Consider the following 23740-nt stretch of genomic DNA (forward strand, 5'->3'; position numbering starts at 1 on the left):
TTTAGAACTTTAATCAATAAGTTTCCCAGGTGGTGGTATTTTATGAGATTATCCAGGGTGAAAGGAATGTTTTAATGTTTTAATTTAAACTCCTTTGCTGGTATTTTATTTTGTTTGGCAAATTGTTTATGCCCTTGGTACTAATATGCATGATTGCTTATAGTACCCTAATCATAAAACAGCATAAAGAACCTGATCACATAAAGGCCCTAATAGGCACAGAGCCCTTCGGGGGTGAGGAAGCCCTATTAAAGAACATAAAAATATTATTCTAAAAGTGGTTATAGTTAAAGACTTAGAAAAATAAGAGTTTAAAATTGTTTATTTTAACCAGGAATGCTAAACAGGGGCTGCCTCATCGGAGCTGCAGAGTCTTTGTGTGGTAAACCTTTTAGATAAATTTAACTGATAACTTCTGCAAAAGGACTGACCTTTGTGTTCATTAAAGAATAGATTACGGAAAACAGCTTTGCATTCACCTAGGTCATAAAATGTCAATAGGCCCCAAGGCCAGAAGATAATGTACAAGACCCTCATAAACAAAGAAGTATGCAGAAAACACCCTGGTTTCGTGAAGAACAAGCTGATGTAATGTTAAACTATCTTCCCCTTAGAAATGTACTAATTTAGGGTATAAAAGCCACGGTAAAAAATAAAGCATTGCCAGACCCTGCAAACACCCCCATCTGGTCATTCTCTCTCTCTCTTTCCCTCGCAGACTTGGCCCTATCAAGGCTGGTCTCACGGGTCTTCTATCTCTCGTCAACGCCGTTCATCCTGAGGGTACCCCCTGGATCCTGCTGGGGCTGGGCCCCGGCAATTCATCTTCTTTCAATCAACCGAACAACCCCAATCTAACCACATCTCACCCTTCACGTTGCTCTAGCCCATCTCTTGCCTGGACAACCTCACAGCAGCTTTCTAACTAGTCTCCTTGACCTCAAACTGGTCCGATTCCAACCCCCTCCCAACACAGCAACTCGGGTCATCCTCATAAACAGGGGCTGGCAGCACTTTCTGTAAAGGGTCAGAGAGGAAATCTTTTCAGCTTTGGAAGCCAAACAGTTTCTCTGCTGTAACGGCTCAAGGAACACCCTGATATATGAAAGCAGTCACAAGCACCATGGAGATGAGTGGGTGTAGCTGTCCCCTCTCTCCCACAACTTTATTTTTATTGATTTAGCCAGCTAAGGGTTGGATGTGGCCCACAGGCTGTAGGCCTGCTGACCTGGTTGTAGAGGGTGGCGCAGATCCTTCCCCTGTGTGAACCCCCGCAGTGGCTCCCGCTGCAGCCAGAATAAACACCAAGGTCCTTGCTCAGTCGACAGAGGCCACAGCCAGGACAACCGCTCCTCCAGCCGCCCCTCCTGCACCGGGCCGTGCCCTCCATCCCCGCCCGTCCGTCTTCCTGTCCTGGACTGTGCGAGGCTTGGGTCCACCTCACGGCCTCGGCGTTTACTGTTCTTCCCCGCCTCTTCCTCACCCTACTGGACTCCATTCCAAGGTCATCCCCTCTAGAAGGCCTCCCCTGACCACCCTCTCCCCTATTTTTCTTTCTTCCTTTGGCCTGTCTCCTCTTCTTCGTCTCATTAGCACCTGACATCGTCACACTTATCCGTAGGGGTGTGAACTGCCTTTCCTCTCCCTCCCTGACCCGCTACAGGTGGGGGCTTCACGAGAGCAGGACCCGTTGCTGTTTCATCCCAGAACCGCCAGCACCAAAAACAGGACACGGCGGGTCAAAAGTTTGCAACACACTTTCACCGACTAACAGACGTCAGGCAAGTCATCGGACGTTTCTGGTTGTTTCTGTCGCCTGCACAGAGGGCGTGAGATGCCTAATTGCAGGGATCTCGGGGGGCCCTGCCCCCAGGCCTCAGCACACAGCATCTCTCGGGCTTCCTGCTCTCGCTGCCACGGGGAGGAGGAGGAGGTTCTGTCTTAGCCTCTGGCATCTCTCCCTTCCAGCTCAGCCAACATCGCTGAGGGCCACCCCGGACTAGACCCTGTGCCCAAGCCATCACGTGCCATCTCTCTCACACCCAGAGATGCAGGGATGAACACAGCCACACGCACCGAGGCTCAGGGAGGCTGAGCGACTCACTGCAGAGCCAGGACCACAGCCGGAACTGGCTCCGTGACCAGTGTCCCCCTCCCTCCCTTCCCGGGGCCACTGCTGCCTGGGTCAGGGGCAGCTTCCCCTGCAACGAGAGGGACAGGCAGGTCTTCAGGTGGGTCCAGCCCAGCCCTTTCTGGAGGCTGAACTTGGGGTACACAGCCTCTGTGTGCCAGTTCTGAGCTGGGTGCTTCACAGACACCCTTACACTCGGTCCTCACGGCCACCCATTCCACAGATGCAGCAACTGAGGCCCACAGACCCGTTGCACATGCCCAGCTTGTCTCCCACCACTCTTAACCGAGGAGCACCTGGCCAGACCCAGCTCGGGTCTGGGGTGTGCAGGGAGGGGCCACATACCCGATAGGCCGCCTTGAGGCCCCCGTTGTCCGCGATGTTTTCGCCGAGGGTGTGCCGGCCGTTCACCGGCTCCCCGTTCACGCTGTAGTTGCCATACTGCTCCACCATGCATTCGGTCTGCTGCTTGAACGCCTCCACGGACGAGTTCTTCCACCAGGGCCGGAGGTTCCCGTCCTTGTCGTACTCTCGGCCTGCGGGGTCAGAGGGGAGCGTCAGGCCGGGCGGAGAAGAGACACAGCCAGAGCCCCGTGCTGCGGTCGCGCCTCTCCTCCCAGGGAGAAATCAGCCAGCCACGGGTCCGGCCGTCTACCCCCCAGCACTGCGGAGACGAGGCCGGGCTGGGTGCTGAGGGACCTGGATGAATCAGCCGGCCTGGGGTGGGGCGGGGGATGGAGGAACGTGACCCGACTGAGGACCCGCACGTTCAAAGTCTCGGTGGAGCTGGATTCACCGTCGAGGCTGGTGAAGGGCCTCTGACCCTGCGCCCGGTCACAGGAAGGTCCTGCCTCCTCATTCTCGGTCTCGGGGTTCCCAAGGCAGGAGACAATGAGGGGGATTCTGGACGTTAGCTGGTGAGGTATTAACTCTTCTACTTGTCGTTGGCCCAGAAAAGTCTCTGGGGTGGTGGAGAAATGCTCGCTCCCCACTGACTATAGGGGGGACGCTATACGACCCCGGCACTGCACACCTTCGGGGAGCAGGGTGGCCCGCTGTGAGCCTGCCCAGTCCTCACAATCGCCACATGATCATGCCCATTTCACAGATAAGAAAATAGAGGCCTGCGGAAATGATGGGGCTTGTGAGAGTCCACACAGATTGGTAGGTGTCTGGGCCAGTATTTTAACCTTCTGTCTCGGTCTGTCTCCAAGGCCAAGATGCATAAAGGCAAAAAAGGCAGGAGCAGTGGGCCAGGAAGCCGGTGGGGATTCATCCGAAGGGGACCCTGAGGATCCCGTACCTTGATCGTCAAAAGCATGAGTCAGCTCGTGGCCCACGACGACACCGATGCCGCCGAAGTTTAAGGCACTGGAGGGGGAGAAACGGGGGTGAGAGTGATGCCATGTGCAGGGGGACCACCACTTCCTCAGTCTGGAGACACAGGAGCTGGGCCCCCGAGCTGTTCAGAGCCTGGAGAGCCGGCTGTGTCAGCCTGTGCCCACTGGACTCCTAGCGCCGTGCCAGGCACTGCCCTCTAGGGTCAGTGCAAAGAGCTAGGCCTCAGTAACTGAGTATAAGGGAGCAAACGCAGGTGTGGGATGGTTCAGCCACTTTGCCCAAGGGCCACTCAGTCAGCAGAGAGCAGGCCTGGGGATCAGATCCAGGCCTGTGTGGAATTCACTTCCGAGACTTCTCACCCTTCCCAACTTCCCAGCTGGGACTGTTCTAGAACACCACTAGAGGGGCACTCCCCTGTTTGGGGCTCCTGCCTCCATGATGGCATCACCGACTCGATGGACATGAGTTTGAGCAGGCTCCGGGAGTTGGTGATGGACAGAGGGGGCCTGGCGTGCTGCAAAGAGTTGACACGACTGAGCGACTAAACCGAACTGCCTCCATGATGGGCCCCCGAGTGCCCACTGTGTAGGGACTTCGAGGTCTAGGAGACCCCGGAGGGAAGCACAGGGGGTGAGTGTGTTGTCTCCATGGCAACGTCTCCTGGCCGGCGGGACAAGGAGCCCTCGGTGAGACGGGGTTGCAGGCGAGGTCAGCTGTGGGCTGACCCTGCTGTCGGGCTGGGCTGGGGGGTCTGCTGAGGGGTTGCGGGGGTGGGGGGTGGGCAGGGAGGAGATGGGACAGAGCCCCAGGAGCGTCCTACTTGGGTGAAGAGCGGGTGTAGAAGGGCGCCTGCAGGATTCCAGCCGGAAACACGATCTCGTTCTTGGTGGGTGAGTAGTAGGCGTTCACCATGGGCGGGGTCATGCTCCACCTGCAAGCAAGACACACGTGGACGCTCTGACCCCACGGGGGACGGCAGGCGGGGACAGCCCATCTGCGGGGCGTCGAGAGCCCTGAACGTGTGGATTCCCCTTGACCCTGCCCAGGGCACGCAAGCACGAGGCAGCCCTGCTTTTGAGAGAGGAAACTTAGCAACACCCAAATGTCTGTTAGGAAGGAGCTGGTTGAATTCAATGTCACATCGCACAGTGAGATCCCTGCAAAGAGTGAAATGCGATAACTAGTAAGGACCTACGGTAGGGCACAGTGGTCAAGCCTTCTCAAGGCTGTCAGGCCTATATGGGGAAAGAATCTAAAACGCAGTGGATATGTGTGTGTGGAGAACCAACGGGTTCGCCTTGTTGTACACCTGAAACTAACACAACCTTGTAAATCAGCTGTGCTGCAACAAAAATTAAAAACCAAAAAAGAGAAAAGAACTCCCAGTTTTCCACCATGGCTGTACCATTTTACACTCCACTTGCCAGGCTGGATATTTCCAGGTGCCCAGCATCTTCTTCAGCATTAGAAACTATCAACTTTAGCCATGTTAGCAAGTGTACAATGAAATCTCATTTTACGTTTCATTTCACTATTAAAAATGTTGAACATCTCAAAAAAACCCCCACAAAGAACAAAATGGACCATTCTATACTAAAAAGAGAGCCTATACTCTAGGCTCAAAATGAATCTGCCAGCAGTTTTCAAAGTGTGCTGCGTGGACACCTGGTGAGATGGGAAGCCCCCAGTTCCCTTTCAGGGGCTCTGTGAGGCCAAAACTCTTTTCATTAAAATACTAAGATGCTATTTACCTTTCCCACCGTGTTGACATTATACTGATGGGGGAAAGGCAACGCTGGGTAAAACTGCTGGAGCAGTTAAGGTAGTGGTACCAGTTCAGTTGGTCACCATGTTCTTCACCAAAAAAAAAAAAAGGTCTTTTCCCTTAAGAACATCCTTGATGATGCAGCATAATAATTATTAACTTCGTTAAACCTTGACCCTTGAATACAAGTCTTTTAACAGTTTGTGTGACCAGATGGGAAGCACTTGTAAGCATTTCTGTTTTTATTTCTTTTTTTAATCTTTTGGGCACACTGTGGCATGTGGAACCTTAGTTCCCTGACCAGCAATTGAACCCACGTCCCCTGCATTGGAAACGTGGAGTCTTAACCAGTGGACCACCAGGGAAGTCCCAGCATTTCTGTTTTTCTTCACGGAATGCCATTTGTAGTTGAGAGGATGATGGGTGTTTGATAGGCGTTTTCTTGAAAATGAACAGTGAGCACATCACCTCAAGCAAAACAACTGACATGGTTTGTCAGTTGATAAAACTGACAAATGATAAAAACTCAAGGTTTCAAAACAACTGAAATTTCAAGCGAAAACTTGAAAAACTGGTCCCGGCCATGGCAAACTTGATAGCTGTCCAACACCTAGACTTTCCTCTGGAGGTCAGCAGTGATATTACCTGGTGTGGATTTTTCTGGATATATAATGTATAATGAAGATATTACTGTTTGGAAGATATGTGAAACTCCGTGAACCATTGTTTTCCAAATCACCAATGCATGGTGTTACAAAGTCACGCGTGGGTAAAGGAAGGATCCATTCAAAGGGCCAGACACACCGATGAAACATTAGTGTAAGAGAATGTGAAACGTTTATGAGCATGGCTTCAGGCTCTGCAGTGCAATTAACCAGATAATCTTATTTGCAAAATAGAAGCAGAGACACAGAGCTAGAAAACAAACCTATGGACACCAAGCGGGGAAAGGAGGGTGGGGTGAATCGAGAGACTGGAATTAACATACATATACTACTGATACTGTGTATAAGATAGATAACTAATGAGAACCTAGTATAGCTCAGGGAACTCTGCTCAGGGCTCTGAGGTGACCTCAATGGGAAGGAAGCCCGAAAAAGCACGGGTGTGTATACGTATAGCTGATTCATTTTCCTTACGGTAGAAACTAACACAATATTGTAAAGCAACTATACACCAATAGAAATTAATTTTTAAAAAGTACTACCTGTCACGTTTTGGAGTAATATCAATGAAGGATATGCATACGTATGAAAAAGACTGTTAAAATATTCTTTCCTTTTCTAATTACATGTCTGTGTAAGGCTAGAATATCTTTACATATTTCAAAACAATATATTGCAGCAGGCTGAAGGCAGGAGCCGACGTGCGAATCCTGCTGTCTTCCATTAAGCCAGACATTAAAGAAACTTGTAAAAAGTAAAACAATCCCTCTCTTTTTAGTAAACTTTAAAAAACAGTTCTTAAAAAAAAAAAAACAGTTCTTTTTCATAAAATTTTCAGAAAAGTCAGTGCAATCACCATAAACAAGCTTCTGGGGGTTCAATGATTTTTTTGAGTGTAGAAGAGGCTCTGATGGTAGATACTAATGAAAATTTTGGCCTCCCAATGACTGTTCCGATATGAAGGACCAGTGGGGGGTGGAGTGAGCCAGAAAGGATATTTTCTCCGAGAGCCTAGCTAGTCACTATGTTTCCTCCAGGTGAGTCCCACAGAGATACATTAAGCATGGATACATTAATGAGTAGGAGACTTAATTTAAATGGAAAAGTTTAAGCTAAAAGACTTCTAGTAAATTCACAGCACTGGGGTAGTGCCTGCAGCATATTCTGGACATAAAAGACCACTTTCTTGTATGTTTAGGGTATACCGTGGATGAAGACAGAAGAGACAGAGATGTCCTAACCCCTGTTGTCCACAAGGGGGAACCAGGGGCAAAGAGAAAGAGGCGGCTTCCACCCCTTGGCTTCCCTGACGTCTCAGCAAGTGAAGAAGCAGCCCCGCGCAGGAGACACAGGAGAAGCGGGGTTGATTCCAGGGCCAAGAAGACCCCGGAGTAGCAGCTGACAACCCACCCCAGTCTTCTTGCCTGGGAAATCCCGTGGACAGAGGAGCCAGGTGGGCTACGGTTCATGGGGTTGCAAAGAGTCAAGACACAACTGGGCACGTGCGCGTACACACACACACACACACACACACACACACTGGGCACGTGCACGTACACACACACACACACCTGCAGACAGTGAAGCAAAGGCTTGAACACCGCAGTGGCAGAGCTGGGCAGTGAGGTCAGGTGGACCCCCCTCTGCCAACAGGCTGGACACTAAGGACATACGGACTCAGGCTGACCCCGGCTCCTGGCAGGCGAGCGGGATAACAGCAGTCCCGACACCTCAGAGGGCTGGCAGGACAGTTACATCCCCGCACATGATTCAGGCTGAAGGAGCGCTGGGCCCCACACCCGCCTGCGGGAGCCAGCGTCCCCCCAGCGAGGCCCGGAGACTCACTGATCTCTGTTGGGCGCTTTCCGGAGCTGGTCGGCAGTGACCCTCCAGGAGAAGTTGAAAAACCGCATGGCGTTCTCGAAGTAGAGGTCTGGCACGGCGGTGTACTATGCAGGAGGGAGCAAGCCACAGGGTCAGAGCACGCTCAGGGCCTCGGACGCAAAGCCCGTCTTCTAAAACCGAGAAGGCTGAAACCCCGCGTGGCCGGGGCACTGATCCTCAGGGCAGACAAAAACGGGGGGCTCGGGGCTGCAGGCTGGGGCTCTTCCCTTGGCCCTCATCCTGGCCGGGGGCTGGCGTCCTCTCCCTTCAAGGACACAGTAAGAGCTTCACCTGGGGCGGCCCAGCAGGGCCTCGGGGCAACAGGAAGCCCCTGCCATCGTGCCAGGGCCTTGGCACGTACGTCCAGCAGGGTCCAGAAATTTCTGCGATGATGGCCAGGCTCTATACGTGTGTTGTCAGGTATGGTCGACATCAGCCGCATGTGGCTCTAGCTCATTTCAAATGTGGTGAGCGCAACCTTTTAATTTAATGAACTAATTGATTTTAATTCACTAAAGTAGGGATCTGTGGCTAGTAGCTGCCACACGGGCCAGCACAGATCTCATAAATCCAGGGGGATCTGTGAACTATTAGGGTGCAGGCATGCCTGCACCCCTTCCTCCCCACTCAGCCTGGCCTTTCGGCTCTTGCCACAGGTGTGAGGTTCTCTCAGACCTGCTCTCTACATCAGGGCTCCAGTGAAAGGCCAGGCGCTTGGGGTCCAGACTCTAATCCAGACAGGGTCTGCCTGGGCTGTCTCCAGGAGCCCCTCATCTCGTATCATGATACCCTGGAGCATCTAAAATTACTCTCAAGGAAAAAGGCTGTGGATGAGTCCCATATTCTCAGCCGTAATTTTCATATTCTCAGGTTTTAAATATAACCATAATGAGAGGTTATTATAATTTCACAAATGCCTGAATTCACAAATTTCAATTACATGGTATAAAACGTTCGGGGCAGAAGCACAATCCACTTAACGGAGTGATTTGCCCAAAGCTCTAACCACCAGGGACGTATCAACTACCCTGCTGCCTAAATTAAGCTTAAACGTGCATCTGGGGTTTAAGCTTCCTCCTTTCCATTAGCATTTCAAAGTCTGAACAAGAGGTCCAGGTTTCTCTGGGGAGGTGGGGAGAAGCCAGGGGACAGGAGGCAGGTCCAGGTTTCTCTGGGGGCTGGGAGGTTTAGGGGCTCCACTCTGATGCTTTTAGGGATGCAGATTATCTCTATGCCTTCTATCATCTGGTTGACCCCCTCCCTCATTAACTCCCACTCATTGAATGGAGTGGACTGTGCTGTGCTGGCCAAGGGCTGCTGGTGGGTCCTAGGGGGCAGGGGCCACTGGTTGGCCCCAGGGAGGAAGGAGGAGAGATTGGCCCCCTGGTGCCCAGTCCATCCCCAGACCCCACACCACTTCATCTCAAGACGTCTTGACAGTCATGGTGCCTCCAGCAGCCCACCCAGATCAGCCTCTGCCCCATCCCTGCCCCCCAGGGGCATTTCAGGAATGCAAGGGGGCAGAAGGCAAGGGAGCCACTCACGTCATTGAACACTTTGTCCAGCTCCTTGGGGTCCATGATAAAGTTGGGATAGCCTATCATGTTGTAGATCGCGTCCGCCTGGGCAGGAGAGACACGGAGGACAGTGAGCACCCAGCAGGGCTCTGTGGGTGGCGGGCTCAAGGTCGGGGCCCAGGGAAAGTGGCCAGGCTCCTCCCCACTCAGGGCTTTCACGGCCCTTTCTCTTGTCTAACTTCTGCTTATCCTTGGGATCTCTGCCTCAATGTCAGCTCTCCCAGGAAGCTTTCCGTGGCCTGCCTGCTGCTCTGGACCATGTCCAATCCACTGTCACATCGCTCTGCACCTCTCCCCTGCACACACTTTTTTCTTTAATTATATTTATTTGGCTGTGCTAGGTCTTAGATGCAGCAGGAGGGATCAAGTTTCCCAAACAGGGATTGAGTCCGGGCCTCCAGCGGTGGGATCGCAGAGTCTCAGCCACTGGGCCACCAGGGAAGTCCCTCCCTTGCACACTTAGCACGGTCTGTTTCCACCCAGTCATTAATCCGAGCCATGTGTTCACGGCTCTCCCGCCATCGCGCTGGACTGCCCGCGGCATCCGTCCTGGGCTCACCGGATAGAGCCAGTCCCTCCTTCGTCCACCTCCTCCTCTGAGGTCGCTGCCCTCTGTGCGGGGCCCCTCCCAGCTCCCGGCCAGCCTCACCTTTTCCTTGGCCGATTTCCGAGTATCTTCATCCATCCACTTCAGGGTGCTCAGGCTCTCTTCAAATGCCTTCTTGATCTCCAGGATGATTTCGCTGGCCTGAGGAGACAGTCAGGTGTGGGCACTGAACTTTCCCATGGGCAGCGGACATCTCCTGGAGAAGGATGCCGCGGGGCCAGAGCCTAAACTCAGATCCTGGCTCCAGGCCTCATGCTCCGAGGTGCTGGGCTGAGGAAGGGGGTCCACAGCCTCGGTCCCCCAACCTCCTTCCTCTGAATGCTAGCATCCTGTGAGATGAGGTAGATTTCTATAAACAGGGCTCCCTGGTCACTTACACTCAGGGCAAGCTCTGGGAACACTGGAAAAGACTCTTATGGCAGGACTTATCAGTGCCTTTACTGAGCGCCATGCCCTGCTATTCTTTTCAGAGATGTTAGGACATATAGCTGTTCTCAGAGGTATCAGATGATGGAATTCCTTTCGGATGGGCTGGGCTTTAAAATCTAGAGAAGCCGAGTTCTGAGGGGTGGGTCCAGAAAGACTCTGTTCAGGCTGGAGATGAATGTCAAAAGCAGATCCAGAGGCTGAAAAAGACTCCGGAGCAGAGGAAGGGGGAGTCGGGCAGCAGGAGGAGCAGACAGACTGGAGACAGACAGAACTCGACTCAGAATCTGCATCTCTGCCACTAACAGGAAGGTCATGTAAGAGGTTTGAGTCAGTTTGCTAACCTCTGACTGCAAATAAAAATCTGTGCAGTTAGAGTTAGTAATAAAAATGGGACCAAAGGAAATCAAGCCTGAATGTTCATTGGAACGACTGATGCTGAAGCTGAGGCTCCGATACTCTGGCCACCTGACGCGAAGAGCCAACTCTTTGGAAAAGACCCTGATGCTGGGAAAGACTGAGGGCAAGAGGAGAAGGGGACAACAGAGGGTGAGATGGTTGGATGGCATCACCGACTCGATGGACATGAGTTTGAGCAAACTCTGGGAAGTGGTGAAGGATAGGGAAGCCTGGCGTGCTGCAGTCTGTGGGGTCGCAAAGAGTTGGACACAAGTTAGCGACTGAACCACAACAAGAATGACACAGCAGCTACCGCTCCCTGAGCCCTTACTCTGTGCCAGCTGCTCTCCACGTGCACAATGCCATTCAGTCTCCGCCTGCAGGATGGATGCACCCACCTCCATGTCCATGGGGTCAGAGTATTGTCCCAAGACCCCCCACCAGGAAGAGATAAAGCCGGCATCCGGGCTGGGGCCCGGCTGTCTCCGGATGCTCAGCCACGGGTGTCCTCTGCCCGCCATCATTTCATGTCAAGGGGTTCTGCCAACATGACCCCTCTGGGCCTGCCTACCCTTGGAGGTGGAGATGGCTAGACCAACCTCCCTGGGAAGCCAGGAGGGCTACATGAAATCCCATAAAGGACCTGCCCCTGTGATCGTACTCTCTACTGTAGGTAACTCAGATTACGCAAGGCTTTAGAAAGTGGAACCTTGGAGTTAGGGCTGGAGCCCAGGCCCAGGGGAGGGCTGGTCCAGAGCAGATGAGAGCGCGGCCTGGCGGGCTCACGGGGGTGGCGGGTGTGACGTCACGGCCTCCGCGCGCGGGGGCACTTACTATGTTCTTGCTGTCCTCGGCGAAGGTCGCTTTGACGAACATGGGGCCCAGGGCGAAGCCCAGGGTGTTCTCTGTGTCACTCACGCAAAACTTCCAGCGGGGAAGACAGGTCTGGAAAACACAAGTCAGAGGGGTTTCTTGGCACTGTCTGTCCGGGAGGCGGGACAGCGGGGTCCGTGCTTCCGTCCAGAACTGAAGGGAGACTTTTCCTGCAGCGGAAGTTATTTTAGGCCCGGGGATCACCCTAATCCCTGCCATCCACCGCTTCCTGCAGTGCGCTCCACAGATGCCGATGTGTCCTACAGAGCCACCAAAACAGACCCCGGAGGCAGATGAGGATGCAGACAGTCCGCAAGGGGAAGCCGCTGGTCCAGAGGCCCCCGCCGCCGGAACCATGACATGCCGGACTCCATACCCCACGCCACTCCTCTCTCCTGGAGGATGCTAAGGATCCTGGTCGCAAAGAACCTTAGGAAGTTCCCTTTCTACCCCTCAAGTAACAGAAAACCCCAGAAGGGCTGCAGCCCCATTTAAAGCCTCTTGGAGAAAGAGCCGCCATCGGGACCCTGCGGGACTTGGACGTATTCATCCGACCTCGGTCTCACCCACAAGCCCGCCAGCCCACAGGACGCGCTGGAGGCTGGAGACGGGGCAGCTGGGCTGGAGCCTCACGGAGCCAGGCCTGGGGCAAGCACCCATGCTGGGCTCAGCGCTGCCCGCTCGCCCACCCAGGCCGCCTTTGTGGACAGTCCGCGTGACCACAGGCGGTGGCCCTGCTCATACAACCGCTGCGCTGCAGAGGAAGCTGGGTCCTCTTAACTAGGAAGAACAGGTGGTGAAAACCACCCAGACTCAGCGCAGCCTGCTTCATTATAGCCATCAACCGAAAACAAATGAAATGCCCGTCGACAGGCAGATGGACAAACAAAATGTGGCATTTTTATACAGCAGCACACCACTCGGCAACAAAAGGAGAAGGGGCGGCGGATGACACAGCGTGGATGAATTCCAGTGCCGTTACGCTGAGCAAAAGACGCTCACACGGCGTGTGGTTCCATCTACACCCACCTCCGGGTGGGCAGGGCTGGTGGGGGCACCGATGGGGGTGCAAGGGAACCTCCTACACAGAGCACTCTGGACACATGGGTGATGGACACACTCTCTACCTTGATCGGGCTGGTGGTAGCAGGAGCGATTTCATTTGTCAACTCTCACTGAACTGCATACTTAATGTACACATTTTTAGTCCGTTCAGTTCAGTTCAGTCACTCAGTCATGTCCAACTCTTTGCAACCCCATGGACCACAGCACACCAGGCCTCCCTGTCTATCACCAACTTTCAGAGTTTACTCAAACTCATGTCTATCGAGTTGGTGATGCCATCCAACCATCTCATCCTCTGTCGCCCCCTTCTCCTCCCGCCTTCAATCTTTCCCAGCATCAGGGTCTTTTCTAATGAATCAGGTCTTCACATCAGGTGGCCAAAGTATTGGAGTTTCAGCCTCAGCATCAGTCCTTCCAATGAATATTCAGGACTGATTTCATTTAGGATGGACTGGTTGGATGTCCTTGCAGTCCGAGGAACTCTCAAGAGTCTTCTCCAACACCACAGTTCAAAAGCATCAGTTCTTCAGCGTGCAGCTTTCTTTACAGTCCAACTCTCACGTTCATACAGGACTACTGGAAAAACCATAGGTTTGACTAGACAGACCTTTGTTGGCAAAGTAATGGCTCTGCTTTTTAATATGCTATCTAGGTTGGTCATAACTTTCTTCCAAGGAGTAAGTGTCTTTGAATCTCATGGTTGCAGTCACCATCTGCAGTATTTTTAGAGCCCCCCAGAATAAAGCCTCTCATTGTTTCCCCTGTCTCCCCATCTACCTGTATGTAAACTAGAGCTGGGCTTCCCAGGTGGCTCAGCAAAGAACCCACCTGCCCAGCAGGAGACTCAGGTTGCATCCCTGGGTTGGGAGGATCCCCTGGAGAAGGAAATGGCAACACACTCCAGTATTCCTGCCTGGGAAATCCCATGGACAGAGGAGCCTGATGGCCTGTAGTCCATGGGGTCGCAGAAGAGTCAGACAGGGCTTAGCCACCAAACAAAAACAATAACAAATTATGCTTTAGCTTAAAAGTTTCTTACACACCAGAGGGAAGAAAGAAAAAGGCCCTGCGGCCTTTCCTAAGCTCTTTCACTTCCTGGCTGTTAAATCCACTTAAACTCCCCCAGCCCTGTGCCCCACCTGCCCCAGCTGCAGAGGCTGGTCGCTCAGGAGGTCGGGACCAGAGCACTGCAGCTCTGGGTTCTGTGACGGCTCCAGGCTGGGGCAGCTGGATGATGGGACAGGTCTTACTCACTGTCTTCTCAGGGGACTCTCTGCGTTGACCCATCCGTTCAGGTCTGCGCTCATTAATTCACACAGCCAGTGTTCTCTGAGCAGTTCAGCTGTGCCCTGACAGTGCTGGGTCCTGCCCTCAAGCAGCTCAGCTGAAGCACCCAGAACATCTGGGGGAAGAAGCAGACGCACAACAAGCTTAACAGCATCAGCGACAGTAGTTAATGCTTATTAAACGTCTACTGGGTACATTACTTCACCAACACAGGTCCGTCTAGTCAAAGCTATACTGACCTTTTCCAGTAGTCATGTGTGGATGTGAGAGTTGGACTATAAAGAAAGCTGCACACTGAAGAACTGATGCTTTTGAACTGTGGTGTTGGAGAAGACTCTTGAGAGTCCCTTGGACTGCAAGGAGATCCACCAGTCCATCCTAAAGCAGTTCAGTCCTAGGTGTTCATTGGAAGGACTGATGCTGAAGCTGAAACTCCAATACTCTGACCACCTGATGCGAAGAGCTGACTCATTAGAAAAGACCCTGATGCTGGGAAAGATTGAGGGCAGGAGGAGAAGGGGATGACAGAGAATGAGATGGTTGAATGGCACCACTGACTAGATGGACATGAGTTTGAGTAAGCTCTGGGAGTTGGTGATGGACAGGGAGGCCTGGCGTGCTCTAGTCCATGGAGTCGCAGAGTCGGACACGACTGAGCAATTGAATTGCACTGGGTTCTGGGCCCTGTCCCCTAGACCCCTCATACAACCCTACGAGGCAGGTTCTCTCTGTGCTCCTTTGTGGAATGTGGTACCCTTTAGAGCAGACTTTGTGCGGATCCCCCTGCGTAATCCCAGTCAGCCCTCTGGTAAACAGGGCAGTGATGAGTTATTCCATTTTACAGAGAGAAAGACTAAACTCCTTGATCTAATGAAGTGCTCTGCCCAAGGCTGTGTGGTTAGGAGACTCTTGAGAGTCTCTTGGACCCTGATGCTGGGAAAGATTGAGGGCAGGAGGAGAAGGGGACAACAGAGGATGAGATGGTTGGATGGCATCACCGACTCAATGGGCATGAGTTTGAGTTAAACTCTGGGAGCTGGTGATGGACAGGGAGGCCTAGCATGCTGCAGACCATGGGGTCGCAAAGAGTCAGACACGGCTGAGCAACTGAACTGAACTGAACTGTGTGGTTAGGAACTTCCCTGCTGGTCCAGCGGTAAAGAATCTGCCTGTCAAGGCAGGGGACATGGGTTGAATCCCGGGTCTGGGAAGATCCCACATGCCACAGGGCAACTAAGCCCGTGTGCCACAACTACTGAAGCCCGTGTACCTCGAGTCCGTGCTCCCCACTAAGAGAAGTCACCACAGCCAGAAATCAGAGCACTGCAACTAGAGAAAGCCCCTACACACAGCAACGGAAGACCCGGAGCAGCCAAAAATACATAAATAAAATTATATACAAAAAAGGTTTTGTGGTTGTAAATTCAGATCTTCTGACGCAAAGTTCTGCATTATTATCTCCCTATATCGATGGACAACAGGACGCTCTATAAATCTTTAGGGAATTAAAAGTGTTTTCCCACATGGAGGCCATTCCCCAGGGTCCTGTGAGATGAGGTCAGGAATGATCCCAAAGAACAGATGAGAAAACGGAGGCTCAGAGAGGCACCAGGACTCCCCAAGGTCACATAGTGGAGCTGTGATTTGAGCTGTGCTGGACATAAGTTGGGCGGACCCGGCCAGGACCCAGGAGCAGTCATGACGGGGGGTGAGGAGGGCTGGAGAAGGAGAAACAGATAGGCAGTATCTTCCATCCCTCCATCCGGGGGCATCCAGTGACCCCCGGCCCAGAGCCTCGTTCGCACCTTCAGGATCTCCCAGCCGCCCCTGCCTCTGCCCAGGCCTCCGTGTGTCCCACCAGCTCTCAGCATCTCATTGGTCAGAGCGGCAGCTGCACTTTGAGCCTGGCCCAACGAACTCTAAGTATAAAGTCCAGCAGTGTTATATTTACCGGTTGTGCAACCCATCTCCAGAACTTCTCACCTTGCAGATCTGAAACTCTGCAGCTGTTTGACAACTCCTCACTCTGCCCTCCCCACCTGCTGCCCCTGGCAACTCTCAGGATGCTCAGTCGTGACTTTTGGTTCCTGCAGAGCGAAGCTGAGTGGTACAGAGCTTAGAAGCACAGGCTGTGGAATCAGACGTGCTGGGTTTGAAAGCCACTCTCCACTTACAAAACTGCCAGGCGGCTCAGACAGTAAAGAATCTGCTTGCGATGCAGAAGAGCTGGGTTCAATCCCTGCATTGGGAAGAACCCCTGGAGAAGGGAATGACAACCCACTCTAGTATTCTCGCTTGGAGCATCCCTTGGACAGAGGAGCCTGGACTATACTATAGTATAGGAGCCCCTCTCATCAGGATCAGGGCTTGTTCCTCAGCCCCCTTCCCACCAGAGAGAGGGACACGGAGAACCCTGCCCCAGGAGGAACTTTGAGACCCACATCCTGCCATCCCATGAGTCCTGATCTGGCCCCGCCCACTCCCCTGGACTCTGGGCAGGGTGGCGGGGCAGAGCCCTGGGGAGCTAGCTGTGCCTGCCCCCTGGGGTCTTGCAAGCTGTGGTCCTGGGTGGGGGCAGGCCACGCTGGCCAAAGGCTTGGCTCTCCAGCCTCTCCTGCTCTGCGGATGGGGTACCTCTCGGCTTCGGGGTCCCCTCCGCACCTGCGAGGGCTGATCCGTTTCTACCAGCTCCCTCAGCAGACACGGGGGCCTCGGGCACAGCCCCCACCTCAGTGTGGGCACAGTGGACTCGGAGTAGACAGTGGCACGGGTCAGTGGGCACATAGTAGGTGGCCACGACAGACAGAGATGACCTCCGCTTCCTGGAGAAGGTGGAAGTAGCTGGTGGGCAGGCGTCACAGCGGGGCATTTAAAGTAGCAGAGACTCCCTGAACTGGGGCCTGGGAGGAGAATAACATCAGTGGACACTGGTATCATACTTTCCAGGAGTCAGGGGGGCTGCTCCAAGGGTTTTATATGTATGGGGAAGAAGCAGGATTATTGGAGCTGGAGAGCCCCTATGTAAAAGGCGGCTGAGGGTGGTACCCACCCTGCAGGGATGTGACAGTCACGTGAGCGCTCTTACACGAGGAAAGCCTTAGACCCATCGCACCTGAGAAGTCAGCAGCGAGAGAACCGAAGCCACTTTTTGCAGTAAATTAGCTAAACCTCTGGGTCTACTTTATACTTGTAGTTTAGTCATGTCTGACTCTTTGCGGCCCCGTGGGCCGTAGCCCACCAGGCTCCTCTGTCCACGGGATTTCCCAGGCAAGAATACTGGAGTGGGTTGCCATTTCCTTCTTCTGGGGGGTCCTCCCGACCCAGGGATCGAACTCAAGTCTCCTCCTTGGCAGGTGGATTCTTTGCCGCTGAGCCTCCTGGGAAGGAAGCCCTTATACCTGAAGACTCAGTGTAACCGCCCCTTCCTGGGGGCTCCTGGCCACCCCGCTGCCTCAGGTCCCCTCCCACGCGCTGGCGGACACCAGGCGGACCCCTGGGGTGGCCCTCTTCCTCCGCAGCCTGGCACCTCCCTCCCTGTGAGCTCCAGGGCCTGGTGCCCAGCAGGCACTCAGCGTGAGCGGGGGAAACGCACGCTGCCAGGCTCACCTTCTTGGTCCCGTACATGACTTCCATGAACTTCTCGTCGGCGTCCTGGAAGCGCTGATCGAGGAAGGAGCTTGTCTTCCGTACCAGGTTCCAGATCATGTAGTTGTTCAGCAGGCTGCAGCAGGAGCACAGACAGGCTCAGACGTGCCCGGGGCGGACGCAGCAAGCCCCCCGCCGACCTCGAGGGGCCACAGACACGCGCTCGGGGTGGTGGGCGCCGCCCGCCCAAAGCAGGGGAAGGGTGGCACTTCCAGAGCTTGAGGATGTCCCGGCCAGGAGGCCAGCGATGGGAAAGGGCCCCCGAACAGGGTGGGCGGGGAAGGGCGCTCTGACCGGCCAGGCCCAAGCCTCCATGAATGGGAGCTCTCCCTGCCCCCGCCCCCGGAGCGCAGACAGTCATCGGGGCTGATACCACCTTTGTAGGCAAGTCACCGTCACACACACAGGGTGTGCACTATAATGAACATCCAGCCTCAAACCGGAACCAACCAAATGTCTGACAACAGGGAATGGTGAATAAATAATCATATTTATACTCGATGGACTATCATGGAGTTAAATGAGATGTGCAGAGGGCCTGGGTTGCCATGGGGAGATGTTTATGATAAATGTTAAGGAAAGGCAAACGATCCATGTGGTTACAATGATGGGGAAAAAGAAGGAATGATGTATTAGAACATCCATCTCTCTCTTTCTCTCACTTACATATCCAAGCTTCTCTCTACAAATGCACACACAAACACACACACACACACCCCCCATAAGATCAACAATGGCGCTCTGGGCAATTTTAATTTTTGTTGCCTTTTTTCTGTAGTTTAAAAATTTTCTATAACACGTCCTTTTTATTTGGCCATACCACAAGGATCGTGGGATCTTCACTCCCTGGCCAGGAATTGAACCTGGGACCCTGCCATGGAAGCCCAGAGTCCTAACCACTGGATCATCAGGGAATTCCCTACAACAAATCTTTAAAATTAAAAACAATCATAAATATTAACTAAAAGTGTTAGCGAACATTTACTGAGTCCCATTCGGGGTCAGGCACTGTGTTAACACACTTCACACCAATTGTTTCACTCAGTTCTCACAACAACCCTGTGTGGTAAGTGCTATTTGTATCTTCACTTCATGGATGAGGAAGATGAACCCGATGAAGCTGGAAAGAAACGTGCCCCAGGCTACCAAGGGGGCCGGTGGAGGAGACAGGGTGTCCTGCAGCCTCTCAGAAGAGCCAGCCCAGGGGACCTCCCCAGTGGCCCAGTGGCTAAGACTCTGTACTCCCAAAGCAGGGGCCCCGGTTCGAACCCTGGTTGGGGAACTCGATGCCACATACTGCAACTAAAACCATCCAAGTGCTGCAACTAAGGCCCAGCGCAGCCAAATAAATATTAAAAAAAAAAAAGCCAGCCCGCGGGCCGATGTCCCGGGCCAGCGTGCCCCTGTCCTGGCTGAGCAGAGGGGCCCGTCCCCGGGCGCTGGGTGCCCTCACCATTTGTCTGTGCTGTTGATGAGGGTGGACACCCTGCTCAGGTATTCTCTGTCGTAGATGACAATCGGCTCTGACTCATTGATCTCCACGGGGTAGAAGATGGTGTTGAGGAAGGGCAGCCAGTTGATGGCCGGCGCCAAGGTCTGGAAGGAAAGCGGACAGGGTGACTCTGGCTGGGCTGCCTCTCTTCAGAGCCCAGGTCTCCAGGTCGCTCTTCTGAAGAAGGAGCCCCCTCTCCCCACCCACCAACAAAGCGGGAGAGGCGGGCGCTGGCTGAGAGTGCACTGGGCAGACGTCAGGCCCAGGCCTGGCTGACCGCTGGCAGAGTCCCGTTACACAGAAGGACCCATTCAAGGCGCTGAACGCCGATCGGTCACTTGAGATCTGAAGAAGAGCAGACACGAGGACGGAAGCAGCAGATGCCGGTCAGGGCCTCCAACGCCAGGAGCCACTGCGGGTGGCACACGTCCTCTCTCAGCCAGGCTGCCTAACAGGCCTGGGTGGTCGGTACCATTATCCCCACTTTACTGATGAAGAAACAGCCTCAGAGTGGCGTGTCATGGGGGCGTGCAGAGCCTGGAGCCAAACTGCCCGGGTTCATGCTCTTACTAGCTGTGTCATCCCAGGTAAGACGATGAAGCCCCCTGTGCTTCAAGGGCTTCCTTGGTGCCTCAGACGGTAAAGAATCAGCCCGCAGAGCAGGAGACCCAGGTTCAATCCCGGGGTCGGGAAGATCCCCTGGAGAAAGGCATGGCAACCCACTCCAGTATTCTTGCCTGGAGAATTCCATGGACAGAGGAGTCTGTGGCCAGCTACAGTCCATGGGGTCACAAAGAGACACGACTGAGAGACTAACACTTCACTTTCTGTGCCTCAGGATCTTGAAAAGTGAGGCTTATCTTCACAGAAACCATCCCATAGGGTTAATGCAGGGATTAAACAACTTAACCTCATCTGTTCAACCCAACAAGTGCTTCTGTAACATTCACTAGTTTCTACATGATCGGTCCTCTACATGATTGTCAATTTCAAGAACGACGGCCACAGAGCGTGTGGAGTGCTTTGGTCCACAGGGGAGTTTTTCTCAGGCTTGGAAGCTGGAAAAGCAAGTGTAGGATGTCAACCTCAGCAAGAAAGGGAGACACACACGGGACGCCGGTCGGCTCACCTGCACCCAGGGCTCTGTCCCCACAGGGGCACATGCCTGCTTTGCATAACTCAGCTCCCAGAGGGCTGCACTTGCCCAGGGCCAGCCGAATGGCAGCCCACTTACACACACAGCTCCTGTCTGTCTGTCTGTCTGTCTGTCTGTAGGGTCTTGGTGTCCACAGCCGGGAGTGCCATTCCACTCCCCAGGCAGCCTCCAGCCATGCCGAGCTCTCTCCCAAGGTTCCAGTTACTGTCTTGGGAGTGTTTTGATTACAAAGTCATGCTACATTTTAAATAATTATGGTAAAATGTACATAACGTGAAATTTACCACCTTACCTATGGCATTAAGTACATTCACCATCCATCCCCAGACTCCATCTTGCAAAACTGAAACTGACTCTATTAAACAGGATCTCCCCAGCCCCAGCCCTGGGCAACCACCATTCCACCTTCAGTCCGTGAGTCTGACTACTCCGTAGCTCATGTAAGCGGAACTAGGCAGTATTTGTCCTTGTGTGACTGGCTTATTTCACTTAGCATGATGTCCTAAAGTTACACAACTTTCGAATGGTTTGCTCTAGTCCTATTTCCCCCATATGTTCTGTTATTTTTAGTCCTATAATTTTACAGAAAGAAAGGATTTTCAGGACGACATATCCTGTGTTACAGTAAAAATGCTTCTAATATCAATGGTATCTGGCATGGAGCAAGCACTCAATCAATGTTAGTTATTATAATCATTGATTAGCTTTGCAATCATTGCTCCAAGGCTCCCAAGAGTGGAACTGGGACTGATTCCAAATTCTGTTCTTTGTTCCCTTGAAAATGGGCAAAGTGCAAAGACAAATTAAGGAAGTGAGAGTTGCATTATAAATGGCCTTCGTACGGGAAGATCAATTAAGAAAGTGAACTCAACCTGTCACACTGATGGACCCATAACTGGCTGGTAAATACTTACAAGGCCTTCAGTGACACAGGCAGCCATGGAGACCTCCCACTTGACCGTCTCTCTGGTTTTAAAGGGCAGCTCAGCGGCTGGGGAGCAAGGACCTCCAAGGACAGAAGGGGGCCAGTCCTGTGGGCAGGGGTGAGCTGGGAAACATTTAGTGGATGGCTCTCAGGGACTTTTTCCTGGTGGTCTAGTGGCATGCTCCCGAGGCAAGGGCCCTGGGTTCAATCCCTGGTCAGGGAACTAGGTCCCACATGCCACAGCTAAGACCCAGCATAGCCAAATAAATAAATAAATACATATTAAGAGCCGTGTCCTGAGTGAGACCTGGACTGGGGTGCCTACCATGAGCCTCAAGTCACTCCACAGGCTTTCTTTCAATGGAGACAACAATCCCTGCCAAGTGCCTCTTGGGACAGCTCACTCAACAAATCGAGCTTCTTTTTTCCCCAGCTTGTCCATTCCACTCTCTTTTCCTGGCAGGAGCTCCTTAAGCAAGTAACCTCTGGGGCTCCCCCTCAAATTTCTGTGGCTGCAAAACGTGATGGTGTCCAGGTGAGCTGGTCAGACAGAGCCCAACACTTAGTGCCATGTGACTGCGTGACTTGCTGGCAAAGACCCCTGGGAGAATAGCCAAGTTGACAAAATGTCACTGTTCACACAATTAACAAGAGCTTTATACAACTGCTGGTGACTGGGGCTCCGATCAGGGTAGAGATACAGGTGATGATAAATCCCTATGTACTTAACACAAGCCTGTTCTTTTAGGGAGAGCAGGGGTTCTGGGCAGGTAAATTCCCATCACTCTGAAATAAGGTGTGTGCTGTTTACCAAAATTTTCACTCTTTATTGCTTTAGCGAACACCTAACTTAAAGCTCGTGTGCCTAGGTCAGTGTCCATGGAGACAGCTGTTTTAACTAATCAGGACCTTCCACTTGTGACTCTAAGCCTTCGAGGTACACAGATGAGCTCTGTTTTCCACACTTGCTGCCGAAAAAAAGTCCTGCTGGTCACCAAGCCCCCAGCTCAAGGAGGCTTGCAAAGGGAAAGAACGCATGCTCCCAGATTCCACCTCAGCTAGAGAATTTAGATCAGAGAATGGGGCTCATTCCCAGTCAATTTTTGATGTGGACGGTCCTAGGAAGGAATAGGAAGGTCCTCGGGCCCCTTAGAGAAGCCGCAGAAGGAGGTTTGATTCGTGGTCCTCAATTCAGACTCTGCTGCTGGGGGCTGGCCTGGAACTGGCCATAGCTTCTTAGAACCACACTGTGAAAGGCTGGGGCACCCACTCCTGAGTCCCCTTGAAGTGTAGGAAGAAGACTACATTTCCAGATACCAAGGAACAAAAAGACATCCTCTCCTGTCCAAGGGTGAAATGAGTCAAATTGGTTTAGAGCCGGAGACATGGGCTATCATCACTGATGATGCAGGAACAGTACTAAGAACGATGACTGTCGCATGTTCAAACTGCAGGCCAGCCTGCAAAGTTTGAGATCTCAGCCTTTGCCTCATCTCATCATCATGCAACCCCACGGGCAGGGCAGGGCAGGCAGATTCTCATCCAGCACACCAGGCTTCAGCTGTCCACCACTTCTTTAAACACTTAGACATCATTTTGTAATATGTACCCATCCCTTTGGAGACACTCCATACCTTTGAACCTGGCCTCCAAAAATTCTGTGACTTAAAGGTAAGAACTGGGCTTTCCTGGTGGTCAAGCGGTTGAGAATCTGCCTGCCACAGCAGGGGTCCAGTTCCCTGCCTGGCCCAGGAAGATCCCGCATGCCACGGGGCAGCTAAGCCCGTGCGCCACAACTGTTAAGCCTGGGCTCTAGAGCCCGCGAGCTCTAACAAGAGAAGCCAGCACAACGAGAAGCCCATGCACCACAAGAGCAGTCCCGCTAGCTGCAACTAGAGAAGGTGAGCCACGACGAAGATCCAGCACGGTCAAAAATATAAACAATAAATCTTAAGAAAAAAAAGGGTGGGTAAGAGCCACGCCCCTTACGAGGGTAGGATCTGCCCCTCCTCTGTCTCTGTGTCCTGGAACACGGCAGGTGTGGATGAGCGAGCAAAGCCCATTTTATAAGGAAGGAAACCAAGGCTCAAGGAGGAGGGGGTTATGTGACTTGCCCAAGGCTGGTGGTGGGACTGGGCTGGGGCAATCCTCTGCTCACACCGCTCCAGGCTGCTGCCTCTGCTAAAATCCTCCCCACCTGGGGAGTCCTGCAGCTGGGGGGGGGGGGCGGGGGGAGGAAAAGCTTTTCCTTTCTACTTGGAAGAACAGAGCAAAAGCCTGTTGAAATGGTGAAAGGCCATCCGGGGGTGGAGCCAGCAGGCCACTCTGGGGCAGATGCACCCAGGGCGACTGCTTTCTCAGCCACCCTCGGGCTTCGTGACCACTGTAGGGGGGACAGGGACCGCCGGAGCCCCTCTGGGCTGAGAACCGTGCAGCTGGAGCAAACCAAATCAAGTTGCATCAGCAAACAGCATCTCCCTCGACTTCCTGGCCTCGGAGAGG

The 23740-nt window shown here is 53.1% G+C and overlaps 1 protein-coding gene across 2 annotated transcripts in view; it reads right to left on the reverse strand.

The window, feature by feature from the left end:
• ECE1 (endothelin converting enzyme 1) overlaps positions 1-23740 on the reverse strand; it is a 129335-nt gene that overhangs the window by 9633 nt on the left and 95962 nt on the right. For both annotated transcript variants that reach the window (XM_070458871.1, XM_020874609.2), the window contains exons 9-17: positions 19119-19261; positions 17627-17741; positions 11630-11740; positions 10013-10111; positions 9331-9408; positions 7748-7851; positions 4293-4403; positions 3435-3502; positions 2477-2667 (exon numbers count right to left, since the gene is read on the reverse strand). In XM_070458871.1, coding sequence (XP_070314972.1) covers positions 2477-2667; positions 3435-3502; positions 4293-4403; positions 7748-7851; positions 9331-9408; positions 10013-10111; positions 11630-11740; positions 17627-17741; positions 19119-19261 — 1020 coding nt within the window. The remainder of the gene's footprint in view (positions 1-2476; positions 2668-3434; positions 3503-4292; positions 4404-7747; positions 7852-9330; positions 9409-10012; positions 10112-11629; positions 11741-17626; positions 17742-19118; positions 19262-23740) is intronic.

The sequence above is a fragment of the Odocoileus virginianus genome, chromosome 30 (genome assembly GCF_023699985.2).
Source record: "Odocoileus virginianus isolate 20LAN1187 ecotype Illinois chromosome 30, Ovbor_1.2, whole genome shotgun sequence".
Classification (NCBI taxonomy): Eukaryota; Metazoa; Chordata; class Mammalia; order Artiodactyla; family Cervidae; genus Odocoileus; species Odocoileus virginianus.